Raw genomic sequence first — 15,152 nt, forward strand, 5'->3', positions numbered from 1 at the left:
TGGGCCTTACGGGCTCAATCGGGCCGGGCCGTAGGGTAGGGCCGGGCTTCATTTACATAACCCATACCCTACCCTATTTTAAAAAGGGTCGGGCCGGCCCGCCCTAATGCAAGGGTAGGGTAGGGCTTCGGCCCTACGGGCCGGGCGGGCTTAGGGTAGGTTTAGGGCCGAAGGGCCAAATGGTGAGGCCTACAACAAAATATAAGTTCCCACATATGAACCGAGACTATATATTATTTCTCCTGTTTGTTACGCCTTTCGTAAATCCGAATCTGTTCCCCATCATCAACCAATACTTCAAACCCCTTGGCCTGGACTAGTCTGAACACTAACTTCTCGTTTACCATATAGTCAAGACTCTCAGCTATTGTTGATATGGTAAACAAACAAACTTTTATTGAAATAAAGGCAGGGATTATGAATAGAGCACAAAGCATTTGATGAAATTTCTAATGAACTAAAACACCTAAAATAGGAAAACAGATAAAGGATCAAAGTGAAGAAATGAAGCAGACTAGGCATAAAGCGACAACGTACAAAGTAAAAGGCATACCCTCCAGACACCATAGACAGAAAAACAGACAAAAGGAAGATACAGTAGCTTTAAATCCTGATATTTTAAGGCCTCATTTGGATTATGGGTCGAGGTTCCAAAGTACCACCACAGCCACTTTTGGGAGTGGCAGATACAAATGCACCGCAGACCATCATCATCTTTCCCTCGTGACATTTTATTCGTTCTCCTTTTCTAATAATTACAACACAACACTGTAGGGGTTGAGAAATTCAGGTAGTGTTTACCTCAAGAGTCATGCAAACATGTTATGCAAATTTACAAATATCCTCACTCAACAGCTTTAAACATGTTATCCTCAAATACCCTACATCATAGACGCCCTTCTCTATCTGCACCTTAGCGCAAAACTTATCCGTGTCCACTGCCAGCAACCTCGCATTCGATCCTCTGTACGCGCCATTCACTATTTTCACAAGGCACCCAATTTGAGGAATCACCGTCTCAAGCTCCTGCTGATCAACTCTCAAGACATGTTTGCTTTCAAGCATTTCAATCTCCCCAAATACTTGACAATTACTTTCTTCACAACCCCTTTTTGCTTATAGTGACCCTTCTCCGCCAAAGCTTTACTCATAACTTTCACAATGATCCCCTCCCTCACAAACCCAATAGTCCTTCCTATTAACCCTCTCTTTCTTCCTCTCCTCTTCCCTCATCAACTCCTCCAATGCCAAGCCCGCTGCACCACCACCGTTACCACCCCGGGTTTTCGCCTTCTTACTCTTCCTCTCATCCTCCACCTCCTCAAACACCAATTTCGAACTCTCCCCCTTGTCTTTCTTCAATCCCCCAAGCGCAAACTCGATTTTCACACCACTCTCCACTTTGAACTCCCTACTCACCTCCTCACCACCGTGACCCTCTACGTTATCCGCATTCGGCAGCTTTGATTGATAAACCCTCTCAATCTGCTTCTTAATCTCCCTCTCCTGCTTCTCCTCCTCCGCCAAATCGGCCTTGACTCTCTTCATCTTCTCCCTCTCCTTAAACAGAGTCTCCGAATCTGAAAATACTAGATGGAACCAATATTAGAGAAAACTTTGCGTAACTAAGTTTATCCAAAGAAAATATGATTCATAACACTGAGATTTGCTAACGCAGTGTAAACCTCTCCACTGAGGAAACTTCACTGCGTGACTTTTAACGTAGCCAACACGAAAAGGCAATCCAATATGAATCAATAGAGTTTACAGAATACAAGTAGTGTTGTTCATAACAAACACTTTCTCATAGCAACAGATGCTAACTTGTTTTACAACTGTTCTAACTTCTAATTTTTCAACATCAACTACTACTAGCGAATCTGTATTCAATCATTCCCGAACTCAATCTTCTCACTGATCTTGAGAATGAATTATGCAAGTGATTGATAAAGCAATGAAACACATGAAACAACCACTGAGAGTTTTCAAAGACCGATATAAACAACCAAACTAGAAGTTCAAGCAAAAACCAATTTTATGCAACCAAAAAACTCTCACCGATGAATTAGTTTGAAAACCCTTTTATAGGAGCAGAACTCCCCCTCAATCAAATCCTATCTTAATCACAAAATAAGATAAACATGAAAGGGTTTTAAAAACTCTTTTTGGCATGTAATCGGTTATCCATATATAAAGAGATTTTTGAGATCAATTAAAATCAATGCATATCAATTTAGAATCATGTAAATATGATATGTATTAAATAGACTTTTATCTCAAGATTAGTGAGATAGTTTCCTTGAAATTCTCTTCATGCGATCTTCCTTTATTTCCTTTGTTTCTGCGAGCAATTAGGAGAGTATCTCTCCTAGTTCTTTGCATGTCTGTTGTCCTTGAGATCTTGGGAAAGTCATGTGTTGAAGGGAGTAGTCCAAGTACTTACAGAATCCCTATCAATATAAGTAATGAACCAGCCCTTGGGCGTCTCCTCCCCAAATGCTTCACAAACTCCGTCAGCGTGGCCGACTCCGTCGAGTTCATGTGGACATGGTGGCGGTGGTTGATGTACTCGTTGTAAACGACAGTGGCGGCGATGCGGCTGAAGCGGTGGCTGCGCTTCATGTGCTCCAAGAAACTGATCTCGAACTCCTCAGAGTAGCCCTCGAATACGCGGTTGGGGTTCTCGCCGAAGATGAGTATCTGGCGCTGGTGGCTCTCGCTCATGCAGTGGCACTTAAAGCCTTTTTTGTCGCGGCATTGCTTCTGGCACATCTGGCAGTACCACCGGAGCTTCTGCAGCCCCTTGGCTTTGATTCGGTTCGCGATTGCCTTGGGCGTGAGGAAGTCGTTCTTCCCCATGCTGAAATTGGATTTTGATTGGAATGGAAAACCCTAACCCTAACCCTAGGAATGATTTTTAGCCCAAGGGGAAAGGATAGAGAAAATGTTGGAAACAAAGCAGGGCGTCAAATTTAGAGTAGGAACAAGTTGATGCATGTGGAGCAATTACAACTACTAAGAAGGGAGCAAGCAATTCCTGCACTCCCCACCGAGTCTGATGCCCTCGCCCTAATCAAAGGGGCCTAGATCGATCCATTTTTGTTGTTCGTCCATCTTTCTAGGGCTTTTGTTCTAAGCTTCTTTGCTTTTGATTGGCATGGGAGAGCAGTATTTCTTCTCTTCTTGCGTGTATACTATTAACGGTAAACTTACCCCTCAAGCATCGCTGAATAAAATATTTATTTTTTGGCTGCTATTACAAATTTGTTTTTATAGCTTAAAGTAATTCGAGTTCTGTTTGGCCGATTGAGTACTCCAGTGTAATGTTGCTTAAATTGGAGACTTTAGGATCTGGTCTGCTCTCAATTTATATGGACCTAACAGATGGAAAAATTTCTCAACAAATAGTTGTAACAAGGAAGAAAGTTATCCAGTTCTCCTAAATTCAACCAGAGCTACGGTCTAAAGAGTTGTTCCCCCAACTCCCCAACCCATATGTACTCTTAGATCCTTAGCCCGCTGCAACCTCAAAGCACCCTCATTACACCACTATGATTATTTTTCTGCAGACCACTCTTCCCTGCATCCCACATCCAACCCCATAACCCAAACTCATTCACCTCCCAAACTGCCAGGTCAAATCTACCTGTTTGGAGGAATGAATCAATTTCTAGAAAAGGTCAAAAGGACCTGTCCTTGAAGTTCTGTTGGTATGTAGATCATGGCTGCCATTTTCTTGTTATAGATTTACAGGACCTGTGTGCGGTAACAATTAGTAAACTTTTCAAATTAGCTAGGAAGCTTTTGTGAATGTGGAAATGGTGACATTGAATCGAATGTAATTGGAGTCTGGGGGGCCCCCTTCTTCTTCTCCCCTTGTAGGGAATTATTATAGTAAATAATTTATCTGCGCGGTATCAGTGAATCACAGTTTGGAAAGTTGCAAGTTCTACGGAATGGGGAGTGAAATGTGTCCAAGGTACATCTTCTACAAAGGGACCCTTGCTTCAAAATTGTATTGATACTTGATAGTGTAATGAAGTAGCAAAGATAAGTAGAAAAGTCTTGCAATCCAGGGTTCCTAACTTCCTACTAGTCGAATAACACTAGAATCAGAACTACTTCAATGACTCTCAAAGCCTAAGCTAAATCTAATAGATCGAGCAGATATGCAACGATGCTGGATTTCAACGTCTGCAATTCATCTGAAGAAATAAATTCTTAATTTCATAGCGCATGCTTCAAGTGGTACCAAAAAATGCAAAAGAAAATCCTAATCTATCCTTTACATCCCATCACAATATCTATAAATTATTTACCACACAATCACCATAAGAAACCCGAAGGCATAGTCCGAAAAGGATTTGCTAGTTTCCATTCCACATGTTAGTCCAGTCTAATTCTGAGGAATAAATACAGCAATCAATCGATCTTGCATGACAAATTTCCAGTACTAAGTTTAACTCTACTTCAAAGGATTCCAGTATTCAAATGTCCTTGATTTAATATATTATTTCATTGTGTTAGATAATATTCTTCATCAAACTCCTTTCTAGCAATTATAAGAGCTGCTTAGAAAATATACATAATTTCACTAGTACCCTGTCAGTCAATTTTCCTCCACCAACTTTAATCTGTAAGGATGCGAGGTGATGGGTGAAGAGGTCAATTACAACACAATGGCCTGTGGATTTAATTCACTAACCTCCAACTGCAAAGACCTCCAAGCATTCTTGCATCTTTCCCACTTCTCCTGCAGATGAGCCAACAATGCCTCGGCCCATTCTTCTTTGCTCCCTCTTATGCTTAAACCGTAAGGCACCGAGAAACTATTCAACCATTAACAATAGCAAATGCTAGTCAGGACACTTATGATATTCTTCAACATACATCATCATTGTTTTTTGAATGGTGGTCTAAATGTTATAAGTGGTTGTCCAAAAATTTAGTAAACGATAACTTCTGTACAATATGTTCTATTTTACCACGATTTTTCAGTACAAGCTTTCTCTCAGTTTAATTATTTGGACTAATTGTCTGCATTGAAGTAACCCTTTCCCAGTTTGTATCCTAAATGTTCTTTTTGGTGGCAGTGCATAAAATTTCTATATGAAAAATGAAAACCAACGTCCGAATTATGCATGGGTAGACAATGAGCTGGCACAAAAAACCAGGCAGACAATGAGCTGGACCTATCTTTGAAATTTTGGTGGAAACTTTTGCCCCTTTACCAGACATTATTCAACATGTGTTTCATTTAACAAGACCCCACCAGACAATCTGTGCCAGACAGTGACAAAGAAGGCATCCCTTCCTAGCCATTTTACATTGACTGATGTAATTTTCTGACTAGGTAATAAAACTCAGTAAATAAATTGAAGACTAAAGACTGGTTAAACTCGAATGAAAATAGGAGCTGAGGTGATTAGTAACTAAAAGATAAAAATGTAAATTAAAGATGCAGGAGCTGATCGCTCAGTGCAAGAATACAAGAATTCAAAAGTCAAGTTAAGAATTCACCCATGGGACTCCTTATAGCACTTGGTGAAACTTGTATAGCCACGCAGGTTCAGTTCAAGGATTTCAATAATTACAGGTTTAGGTCCGGTGATGGTAAAGTGTTAAAGTTGATTTAGGTGCATAGAGGAGGGTTAATAGGTCTGGAACTGAAGAAGAATAGATATAAGAATTCTGGAATCACACCACAAATAGATGTTGGAATCACTCCAAGATTTCTCTCGAATCACTCGAGAGATAATGATAGGAATAAACTTCAATACTCCCATAGAACTGGTTTTCGGTGGTACAAAGACGCTTTTTTATAGAGCTACAGAAGGACCAGACAACACATTAATGACTCGATGGTTTTCAGAAGTACAAAGACGCTCATTTATAGAGCTGCAGAAGGACAAGACAAGCATTAATGACTCTCAGGACTCCTAAAGGCTAAAAGACTAGTTACTACTGATTGACAGTTAGTGCCTTGGGAAAACTAAAAGACAACTTAAGAAACTCTAGAGAACACAACATTTCAGCAATAAAACGCTCCAACCAAATATAAGCTCCCACAAAACTGAGACTATTTGTACTGTTTGTTACGCCTTTCGTATATTTGAATCTGTTCCTGATCATCAACCAATACTTCAAACCTTGGCCTGACTATAGTCTGAACCGTAACTTCTCGTTTACCACATATAAAGCCCAAGAGTCAAGACTCTCAGCCATTGTTGATATGGTAAACAAACAAACTTTTATTGAAACAAAGAGAGAGATTATAAATAGAGCACAAAGCATTTGCTGAAATTTCTAATGAAGTAAAACATCTAAAATGGGAAAACAGAAAAAGGATAAAAGTGATGAAATGAAGCAGACTAGGCATAAAGCTAAAACGTACAAAGTAAAAGGCATACACTCCAGACACCATAGAGAGAAAAACAGACAAAAGAAAGATACAGTAGCTTTAAATCCTGATATTTTAAGGCCTCATTTGGATTATGGGTCAAGGTTCCAAAGTACCACTGCAGCCACTTTTGGAAGTAGCAGATACAAATGCACCGCAGACCATCAACATCTTTCCTTTGTGACATTTTATCCGTTCTTCTTTTCTAATAATTACAACACAACACTGTAGGGGTTAAAAAATTCAAGGAATGTTTACCTCAAGAGTTCTTCTAGCTCAGATTGTTTATTGGGGGTCCCATTCCTGCAAGTTACAAAAAATTCAGAACAAACCTATATTTCTAAGTTCAATAACTATGATGCGCCACTTTAAACAGTGTATTTGTAAGAGGAATTATTTGTCTGTTGCACTAAATATGCAATTTATTGTTCAATAGGAACATTAATCTGTAGTTCCTCATATACATCTTCAAGGATCAGAAGAAATTGGTGTTCTCACTTGCAGCTTGTGGATCAGTGTTCTTCCTTGTTGCAGGGCAGCAGAAATTGGACAATAGATTGACATTTTTGGGGTCCATGTGCTGTATCGTAAGTGTTTTAAAACAGGAACTAAACCCGACGAAATTAAATTTCTGGATTTAGCTTCTTTGAGTTGGCCTACTCTAGCATCATGTTGTGATCTCGTTGGTGAAAGAAAAGAGTTCTCAGATGGTGGAAAGAAGGGAGATGAGGAATGTTGGCTGTCATTTATGGTGGAAAAGACATAGGAGGAACTTCAAGAGTTGTAGAAGCAAGGATGTGGTATTGTTGCAGGATGGAGGTAATTTCCCAAGGACTCCGATCACTGTGGAATTTTTGCAATTCTTTTCTGCTTGAGAACTATGATATGATTTTATATGTTTTTTTTTTCCCATGATTGATAGATAGTAAAAAGAAAAGTTTTAGTATGGACTATGGAGAGTAGAGATAGAGGAGAAGGTTATAAGTTTGTGTGCAGTTTAAATTTATAAAAGAAAAGGTTAAGGCATGGAGCGAGCAATTGTTAGAGATGTGGGAAAAGAAAAAAGAGTGAGGTGGAGGCAAATGTAGACTTCTTGTCCACAGTATTGTACTTTGGAGATTTGATAAAATAAAATAAAAATTAAATTTTAAAAATTCTTTTTTGTTTGGGTTGGTAGAAGTTATGTTTCTTTCCAAAAGAAAAGGTGGACATCTTCCTGTCCTATGTTTTGTACTCAACTTCTTATAAACAAAATTTGGTTTCATATGAAAGAAGAAAAACACACTCTAGTTGTGGTTTCTTCTTGCAAATTCAATGGCATTGCAGACAGCACTATATTTTTTTTTTCTAACTGAAATACACATTGGATACCATGATGGTAATAAATTGTATGTAGCTCACCTAGGACATTAAAATCATAATAACCACAATAGATGTCATAATTTAAATTATGCAGTACTAACTGAATGAAACAAAGACGAGAACAACCAACCTGCAGACTGATATTGTATAAATATGAAGATACTTCATAGAAAGATTATAAACAGCATCAGCTACATGCTCCTTGCTGAACAAGTACACCACTGGATAACCAAGAAGCCATCTGAAGAAGTTAAATATCCACTTTTAGCGTATTTTATCTGTATCGAAATGCTTCCAGCACTTTGCACCAAAAGTAATGAGAAATTCTAAAAGCACATGATACTTTGTAGGGCAAGGTAGATCCTCTTGATTTCACATTTAAGCACCATATATTAAAAAACAATACAATACTCAGAAGCAATCTTCAATTTTGGCAACTTCAGTGATATTTAAATGAAATTTACATGCACCTTTTAACAGAGTTCAGACTTGTATGTTTAGGAAATCATGTCAAAAATTTAAAGATAATTCCAAATTTATTCAGCTTCTGATTTGAGTCAGTGTCTAAACATATCTCTGGACTTTACTCAAAGGTTGAAAAAGGTCCTAAATAGGTGCAATGCCGAATAAGATATATAGACGTTGATAGATGAAAAGTTCTCAAACAACACCAGCACCAAACCAGTACACCAAAGTTCAAAACCCATGAAACACTAGGAGGAAAACTCCAGGCAGTAAAGGAAAATCTTTAAATCTTTTAACAAGAAACACAAATAGATATTAACCTACTCCAGTGCTCATTAATTCTGCTTCCTTCTCCTTGTCAGTAAAGAGTCACTTCTTTTGTTCCAGCCAAACACACAAAAGTACATTTCCAAAGAATAACCATCTTGCTAGCCCCCTAGTAACAACAAAGAAACAGCTCTTAATTTATACACATACACCAAACAAACATTTCCAGCAACTAATTCCAAATCTGTCTAGTTAAACTGTAATGTGAAAATATGTGATCGACAAGCTTCCTTATTTTGTACAACAAAATCAATGTGTAGACAAAGGATAACCCTCCAACCGGAATTCCTTTCCAAATTGTCACTTGATTCCCAGTACCAACCACAGACTTCATAAGGAGTAAAATAAAGATATGTCCAAGAATTTTGTAAATAACCTCTCTCAGCAACCCAAGAATTGCACCGATTAGCATGAGTACTTACTCCAAATGATTGAAACCCAGAAGCAATTTTTCTGAAGAGGGAACCTCCACAACCACTGACCAACTGGAGCCTATTCTCTTCAATAATTCCCAAGTGTGCCCCCTTTCTCCCTTAGTTTTGAACAAGATCCCATCCAATCATATCTTGCCCGTCTGCCCTCACAACGCCCTTCCCAAATGAAATCCTTCATCATTTTTACTAGGGCCTAACCTACCCTTTATGGAAAATGTAAAATGGACAAGCAGACTGCACTGATGAGAATTAAGTAAGTCAACCCGCCACACCCCCCCCCCCCCCCCCCCCTTTCCCCCTCTCGACAAGTAAATAAATGAGATTGATCATTTGGTTTTCCAGGCCAAACAAATAACGCGCCAGTGAAGACCACTAAGATTTATCAGACCATCTGAAGGCACTGGTGTATGCAAGGGTGAGTTTAGGAAGTTACCCATTTAATGTTGGCAAGGTGACCTGAGTATCTTGCATGCAGGTACTGAAATCAATAATCTCGGAGGAGTGAGAAGAGATCAGTTCATTTCTGGCAGGTTTAGAATCAACCATATCTATACTATGAGATGACGATGTGTCATCTTTCATTCCACCAGAAGGAAAATTTAAAGAGAACAACTTCTGAATTGATATAAGCTGCACACCTAGTTGGTGTTTCTCCACTTGTTTTATCATCTGCAACAGAAATTAAAGAAGGGCAGTCACCAAAGAGAACAAATGTGCATGTTGAGGTTCAAAGGAATATATTAAAGAAGAAAAAGCGAACATCAGGGAGCACCTTTGGAGGATCATGTTCAAGGTCCACAAAGAGAAGCTTTGCTTCAGAGTTCAAGCTTGAACTAACATAATCAGCAAGTTCACTAATGTGCACCAAATATATCATTTCTTCTATAACCATTACTCTCAGCTGCTCAAAAATGGTTGAGCTCTGCAGAATTTTTTTTTAAAGTATTTTGATTTCAGAAAACTGTGAACTCATAACAAAGAGAAAGACTGGAGGAAAAAGAATTACAAGACATGATAGCAAACTCCATCTGACTTGATCAAGTATAACAGATTATGAACCAAAGCTCAGAGACCATTTTAGAGAAGATAGAAGGGAAAAGGAGAAAGCTGAAAGAGATAAGAAATGATCTACATATATTACGGAAACCCCAATCATCTTTGCCTCCAGACCAATGAAAGACATAATACAGAGCCAGTACCTTGGTACTAATTTAATGTGTTAATATACATACAAAGTAGCTGAATGGGTGTTGAATTGCAGAAAATTAAAGGACCCTCCATTTTTATTAAAAACAGGATGCCCTTATTCCAACCAATTGACAATGTAATTGATGATTCATCAGAACCGCTCATCATTTAGGTTTATCTTGAAGAATTATCCCAGCAAAAAAATAAAACCGATAGTAGATTGTTTGGTCATCTGTTTGTTGTATAGTTTACAGACAAATATATTTCTATAGAAACAGAGAGAAGAGAGAACACCAATGTCCAACCTAGATAAACTTAACTACATTCATACAAAGGTTCCTCTTTCAAAAGCTTGTTGATTGCTTATGTACTTTGAGGGGCTTGACTGCTGTGTAACAAGTATTCTTCAACATTGGACTCTAGAATTTCTCTCACACTTTTTTGTTCTTGATTCTCTTGTTCTTTTCAGACCTTACCTTCTCTTGGCAATTATTCCTTATAGTAATATAAGTTTGGTATATAGAGAAACATTTGATATGTAATTTCCTAAATTTGAAAAATACACTGACGACACCGAACACACAAGTGAAATTTCCTAAATGAAAGAAAAAAAAAGGCAGAAATCATAGAACTAAACCTTGAAAGAACTCATAAACTTTTTATATTGGCTAACAATATCAATGGAGTAAAAAATAGCACACTGTGGATATAGTGTCTGCGTGAAGTAAGCCATTAGTACTTGAAAGACCTGTGAAAATAATTTAGTGAGGTATTCAGAAACGAAACGAAACCTTTCGACATAGTTTTAAAAGATTGCAGAGCCTCTCCTGCAGTTCAGGCATCTTTCCACCATAGTCTACCATTATCACTGGCCTCATTCCAGTACACAAGGCCAGAATATCTGCAAAACAATTCGAAAAAAATCAAACAGTTTGGGTGTGGCCAAGAAATAGGAATGAATTTGCAGTAACAAGGTGAATCAGTTTGCAATAATGGATAAATTTGAATTTCTCTTACAGAATTTATGCAACACTCATCACAACTTTGTTCATGGAAATGGAAATTTATAGAAAAATCGCACAAAAAAAGAGAAATTAAAATCCTCAAGGAAGAGTCTGAGCTAAGAAAATTGAAAGAGAGAGAGAGAGAGAGAGACCTATCTCCAGTCGACGTCTGCTTGAATACTTGAGTCGCCATTTGATAAGAGAGAGGGATGAATCCAACACGTTTATTGCTTCCTCCAACTCCGCAACTTCACTTGAGAATTCCTTCTCGTTTTCCATCGACACTTGACTGTAGTCAACTTGGAAATGTATTTTTGTTACATCTATCTATTTCACGCCTCCCTAAATTGTTAAATGTTAAATGATAAATTTCAAAAAAAAAAAAAAAAAAAAATGGTTAAGTGATAAGGATCAGAAAAGAAAATGTTGAGAGAGTAGAGGACCAAAAGTGCAATTAGCCTTTTATAAACTTTTATCATCGAACCCAACACTCGGCCGCTCCAAGACTCAAATTCCATCTCTCCTCTGACTCGCTCCCTGCTTTCTCATCCGCTCTTGTCTTGGTTCGCCTGCCGCCCATCTCTGTAAGTCCCCGGCCACGAAATCTCTAAATCTTTTGGCTTCGAATTTATTGTATTGGATTCTAACGTATGTATTGCCATCAAAGATTAATTTACCAAAATATAAGAAAACAGTGAGAAGTGAGTATTTGTCTTTGCTTTCGTCCTTGCTGAATACGAGTTTGATGCTACTAGATTTTTTTTTTTTTTTGTCTAGTTTCCAGAGTCATTATTGGAATGAGTGATTCGAGTTCTGTTTCATTTGTTGAAGGGAGAGTATGATGCTGTATTTGGATGGTAGATTACAAAGTCCTGGAGGTCATATTTGTAACATGGTTTTGCACAAACTGTATTTATTTATTTTTTTTAAAATTGAAATTAGGTAAATTTCGGGCCTGAGAGACTTGAAATAGAGCGGACACTGAGAGTGAGTTGAATTCTGAATTGTCAAGTCTTGTTGCCTTGTTGGGTGGTGAATTGAACAAGATAGACTCTAATTTATAAAATTGCAGAAACAACCTTTGTTTCAAACTAGGTGTGAAAATATATATTTGCAAAATTGTTTTGGCTATTGGTTTTGCATCAAATATGATGTCAGGTTATTGGCTAGGTATATGGTAAAGCTTCCTTATTTATGTTATAATCAACCACAACTCGCATAGAGATGATATAGAGTTGAAGGAACCCACTGACCCTTGAGCTGAGTCAATTTTGATGGTCTGTTGTGAGAAGTTTTTGTTTGTTTTTGCTTCTGTTTTCGGAAGACGTTGGGTCTGAATGTACGAGTCTTTGGCCTTAAGTTTTGTTTTACGAGTTTTAAACGCCCCAGACTGAATTGACTTAGCTCTCAGTTTTGTTAGGAAAGGAGCAATAAAGAAATCTTTCAATGCATAATAAATGAAGCAAATAAAAGAGATTTAAGATGATTGAACCAACAACCAATAGTCCTATATATATATATATATATATATATATATATATATCCATGTGTGTCAATGCCTTTTCAACTCGAAAAGAAATTTTTCTACATATGTATTGTACAACTTTGTGCATGTCAGACAAAAGCTTAACTATCATATGGGGGCAGTGGTAGAAAAAGTGAAGAATGGTGGCTGGGATGGTGATGGTGCGTCCGTATGTGTCAGCCTCAACACTAAGTCGAGCTCTGCCATCAGCAGCCTCTGCACTAAGTCGAGCTCTACCAACCTTATTTGCTGAACCAAGGAATAATTGGTTAGTGTGTGAGACTCAGAGCATGAAATTGTTAAATGATAGAGCAACCGCCAACAAACACAGACACTCAAGGAGACTGGTGTTTGGTGGTGGGAGGAGGTTCACTACTCGAGCTTCCCACGTCAATGATGCTGGCTACATTGGCTCGCCTCTCATGCAGTCCATGGAGAACAAGATCAAGGAACAGCTGAATGCAGAGTCAGTTATTGTTAAAGATGCTAATGGGGATGGTCGGCATGTCAGCATTGATGTTGTCTCTTCATCCTTTGAGGGCCAATCTGCTGTGAATAGGCAGAGGATGGTGTACAAAGCCATATGGGAGGAGCTTCAAAACACAGTGCATGCAGTAGATCAGATGACTACTAAAACCCCAGATGAAGCAGCAACCCAAAAGTGACACAAGTGTTAGTTGAAAGTTAGAGGCCGCACTCCCCTGATATATTCCGTCGCTACATTTTATGTAACTTCCATAATTTTATGATCTTTATCCGTCAATGATATTGAATGATCATAATTGCCACTAGGCAACGGCATGAGTAGGAGCATTATGATCTCTTTGCTGTGTCTTGCATTCTTGTATTTGAAATGTTTATTTTCTTTCCGGTAGTTTTTCTTTTACATGATGAATTAAAAACGTATTGAGCTGGAGCTCTGCATGTTCTTTCACCCGATCAATTTTTATGGTTAATGACTTGCACTTTGCAACATGTCATGTTACTGTAGGAGGTTACTATATCATGTTACTTCAGGGTCTATTTCGTTGCAGCCACTGGTAGAAGTGCTTCCCAAGACTGCTCCAATGCCACTGCTCGATGCATAGCCATCCTCCACCCCACTGGAATTCATTGCCGCAGAAATGTGGTATTAGAAGGCCAAAACTTTGTGTTATGTTTCAGGGTTCTTCCGCTGAACCATTAAATGTGATTCGGTTTCAAAAAGACAGGCAAGCTTCAGACCCTATATAGGTCTGACAATAAAGAAAGAGTGGATCCTAGAATCGGGAGAGACATTGATAGAGGGATACATAAAAAGTTTCAAAGATGGGAAACAAATCAATAAACACGTACAAAGAACTGCATATTGTTCTTAAAATTGTTGAATACTCTTGATATGCATAATGCGGCTCCATGAAATTCTCTAATTTATGCCTTTCAATCCGGCTTCCTTCCTCCTTTTGAACACAAGGCTTCACCGGAGCCGACCTTGCATGATGCCGGACATAAATTTGCGAGCAATGTCATCTCACCGGCCACAAAAACAACTCGGACTCCGACTCCACGCACCGACTCGATCTCTGAATTAATTTGCTCCATGATTGGATCTGAAAACTATTTACACAATGAATTTGGATCCCTTGTTGAATACATGATGATGAATGTAGGTAAAAGAAAAATGAAGAAGAAGAAGAAGAAGAAAAAGGGACTATGTTAAAGCGCTAAAGCCTCCTCCCTTCATCATCTGCTTGAACTCCTTGTAATTGACCCTGCCATCTCCATCGACGTCGACATTCATAATCATCCTCTTGCAGTCCTCTATGGACTTGCCTTGCTTGAGGCCGAGGGAGGACAAGACGGACCTCAACTCGTCGACGGCGATGAAGCCATCACCGTTCTGATCGAAAACGTTGAATGCCTCCTTCATGTCCTCCTCCTCGTTCCGCTCGTCCATTATGGATTGGTACAGCTCGCCGAACTCGTCAATGTCGACGCACCCGTCTCCGTCGACGTCGATCTTCTGGATCATGTTGAACAGCTCCTTGTCAGGGATGAAGATGCCCAAGTTCTCCAGCGAATCGCTCAGCTCCTTTCTGCTGATGCGCCCGTCGCCGTTCTGGTCGAACATTTGGAACACGCGCTTCAGCTCAGTCGGCTCCATTCTTGTGATTCTCAGCTGATCTTGATCCTGACCCTGACCCTTGTTCTTGTCAGCAACACTGGTTCTTGTTTTGGTTCTGGTTTTGGCTTTGGCTTCGTTTTGGTTTATGTCAGGAAACCAACATGAGGGGAGAAGAGGTCTCAGTTTTTGGGTACCAAAGAGAGGAGGAATGCATTAAGAAGATTGTAAATAAGGAAAATCCTGATCAAAATGGTTGGCATTGGGGGAGAGAGAGCTTGATATCACACTGGTGTTTTTTTTTTTTTTCTTGCGGTGGGTATTAGTTGAGAGTTTTTTGGAAATG

General features: G+C 38.9%; 3 protein-coding genes and 1 pseudogene across 3 annotated transcripts; 1 reads left to right on the forward strand and 3 right to left on the reverse strand.

The window, feature by feature from the left end:
• Positions 1-423: 423 nt before the first annotated feature.
• On the reverse strand, positions 424-3,161 carry LOC112196519 (annotated as a pseudogene).
• A 1,317-nt stretch (positions 3,162-4,478) lies between these two features.
• LOC112196515 lies at positions 4,479-11,519 on the reverse strand. Its single transcript, XM_024336880.2, has 7 exons — positions 11,333-11,519; positions 10,968-11,077; positions 9,761-9,910; positions 9,422-9,657; positions 7,893-8,003; positions 6,659-6,703; positions 4,479-4,829 (listed from the first exon to the last, which is right to left on the reverse strand). The coding sequence occupies exons 1-7, from the start codon at positions 11,457-11,459 to the stop codon at positions 4,670-4,672; spliced, it is 939 nt and encodes a 312-aa protein (XP_024192648.1). The 5' UTR covers positions 11,460-11,519; the 3' UTR covers positions 4,479-4,669.
• A 91-nt stretch (positions 11,520-11,610) lies between these two features.
• LOC112196517 (protein BOLA4, chloroplastic/mitochondrial) lies at positions 11,611-13,639 on the forward strand. The gene is made up of 2 exons (XM_024336882.2): positions 11,611-11,764; positions 12,828-13,639. Exon 2 carries the CDS (start codon positions 12,846-12,848, stop codon positions 13,368-13,370), a length of 525 nt encoding a protein of 174 aa, XP_024192650.1. The 5' UTR covers positions 11,611-11,764; positions 12,828-12,845; the 3' UTR covers positions 13,371-13,639.
• Positions 13,640-13,962: 323 nt separating this feature from the next.
• LOC112196518 (calmodulin-like protein 7) lies at positions 13,963-15,152 on the reverse strand. The gene has a single exon (XM_024336883.2). It carries the CDS (start codon positions 14,846-14,848, stop codon positions 14,396-14,398), a length of 453 nt encoding a protein of 150 aa, XP_024192651.1. The 5' UTR covers positions 14,849-15,152; the 3' UTR covers positions 13,963-14,395.

This window comes from Rosa chinensis, chromosome 4 (assembly GCF_002994745.2).
Source record: "Rosa chinensis cultivar Old Blush chromosome 4, RchiOBHm-V2, whole genome shotgun sequence".
Lineage (NCBI taxonomy): Eukaryota > Viridiplantae > Streptophyta > Magnoliopsida > Rosales > Rosaceae > Rosa > Rosa chinensis.

Excerpts from the sequence above, each read along its gene's own strand:
- LOC112196515 (XM_024336880.2), bottom strand. The coding sequence starts at position 11,459 with ATGGAAAACGAGAAGGAATTCTCAAGTGAAGTTGCGGAGTTGGAGGAA. Across the intron at positions 9,911-10,967 it reads TTTTAAAACTATGTCGAAAG|AGCTCAACCATTTTTGAGCA; the intron begins GTTTCGTTTCGT and ends AAAATTCTGCAG. Across the intron at positions 4,830-6,658 it reads GAGCTAGAAGAACTCTTGAG|TTTCTCGGTGCCTTACGGTT; the intron begins GTAAACATTCCT and ends ATGGTTGAATAG.
- LOC112196517 (XM_024336882.2), top strand. The coding sequence starts at position 12,846 with ATGGTGGCTGGGATGGTGATGGTGCGTCCGTATGTGTCAGCCTCAACA.
- LOC112196518 (XM_024336883.2), bottom strand. The coding sequence starts at position 14,848 with ATGGAGCCGACTGAGCTGAAGCGCGTGTTCCAAATGTTCGACCAGAAC.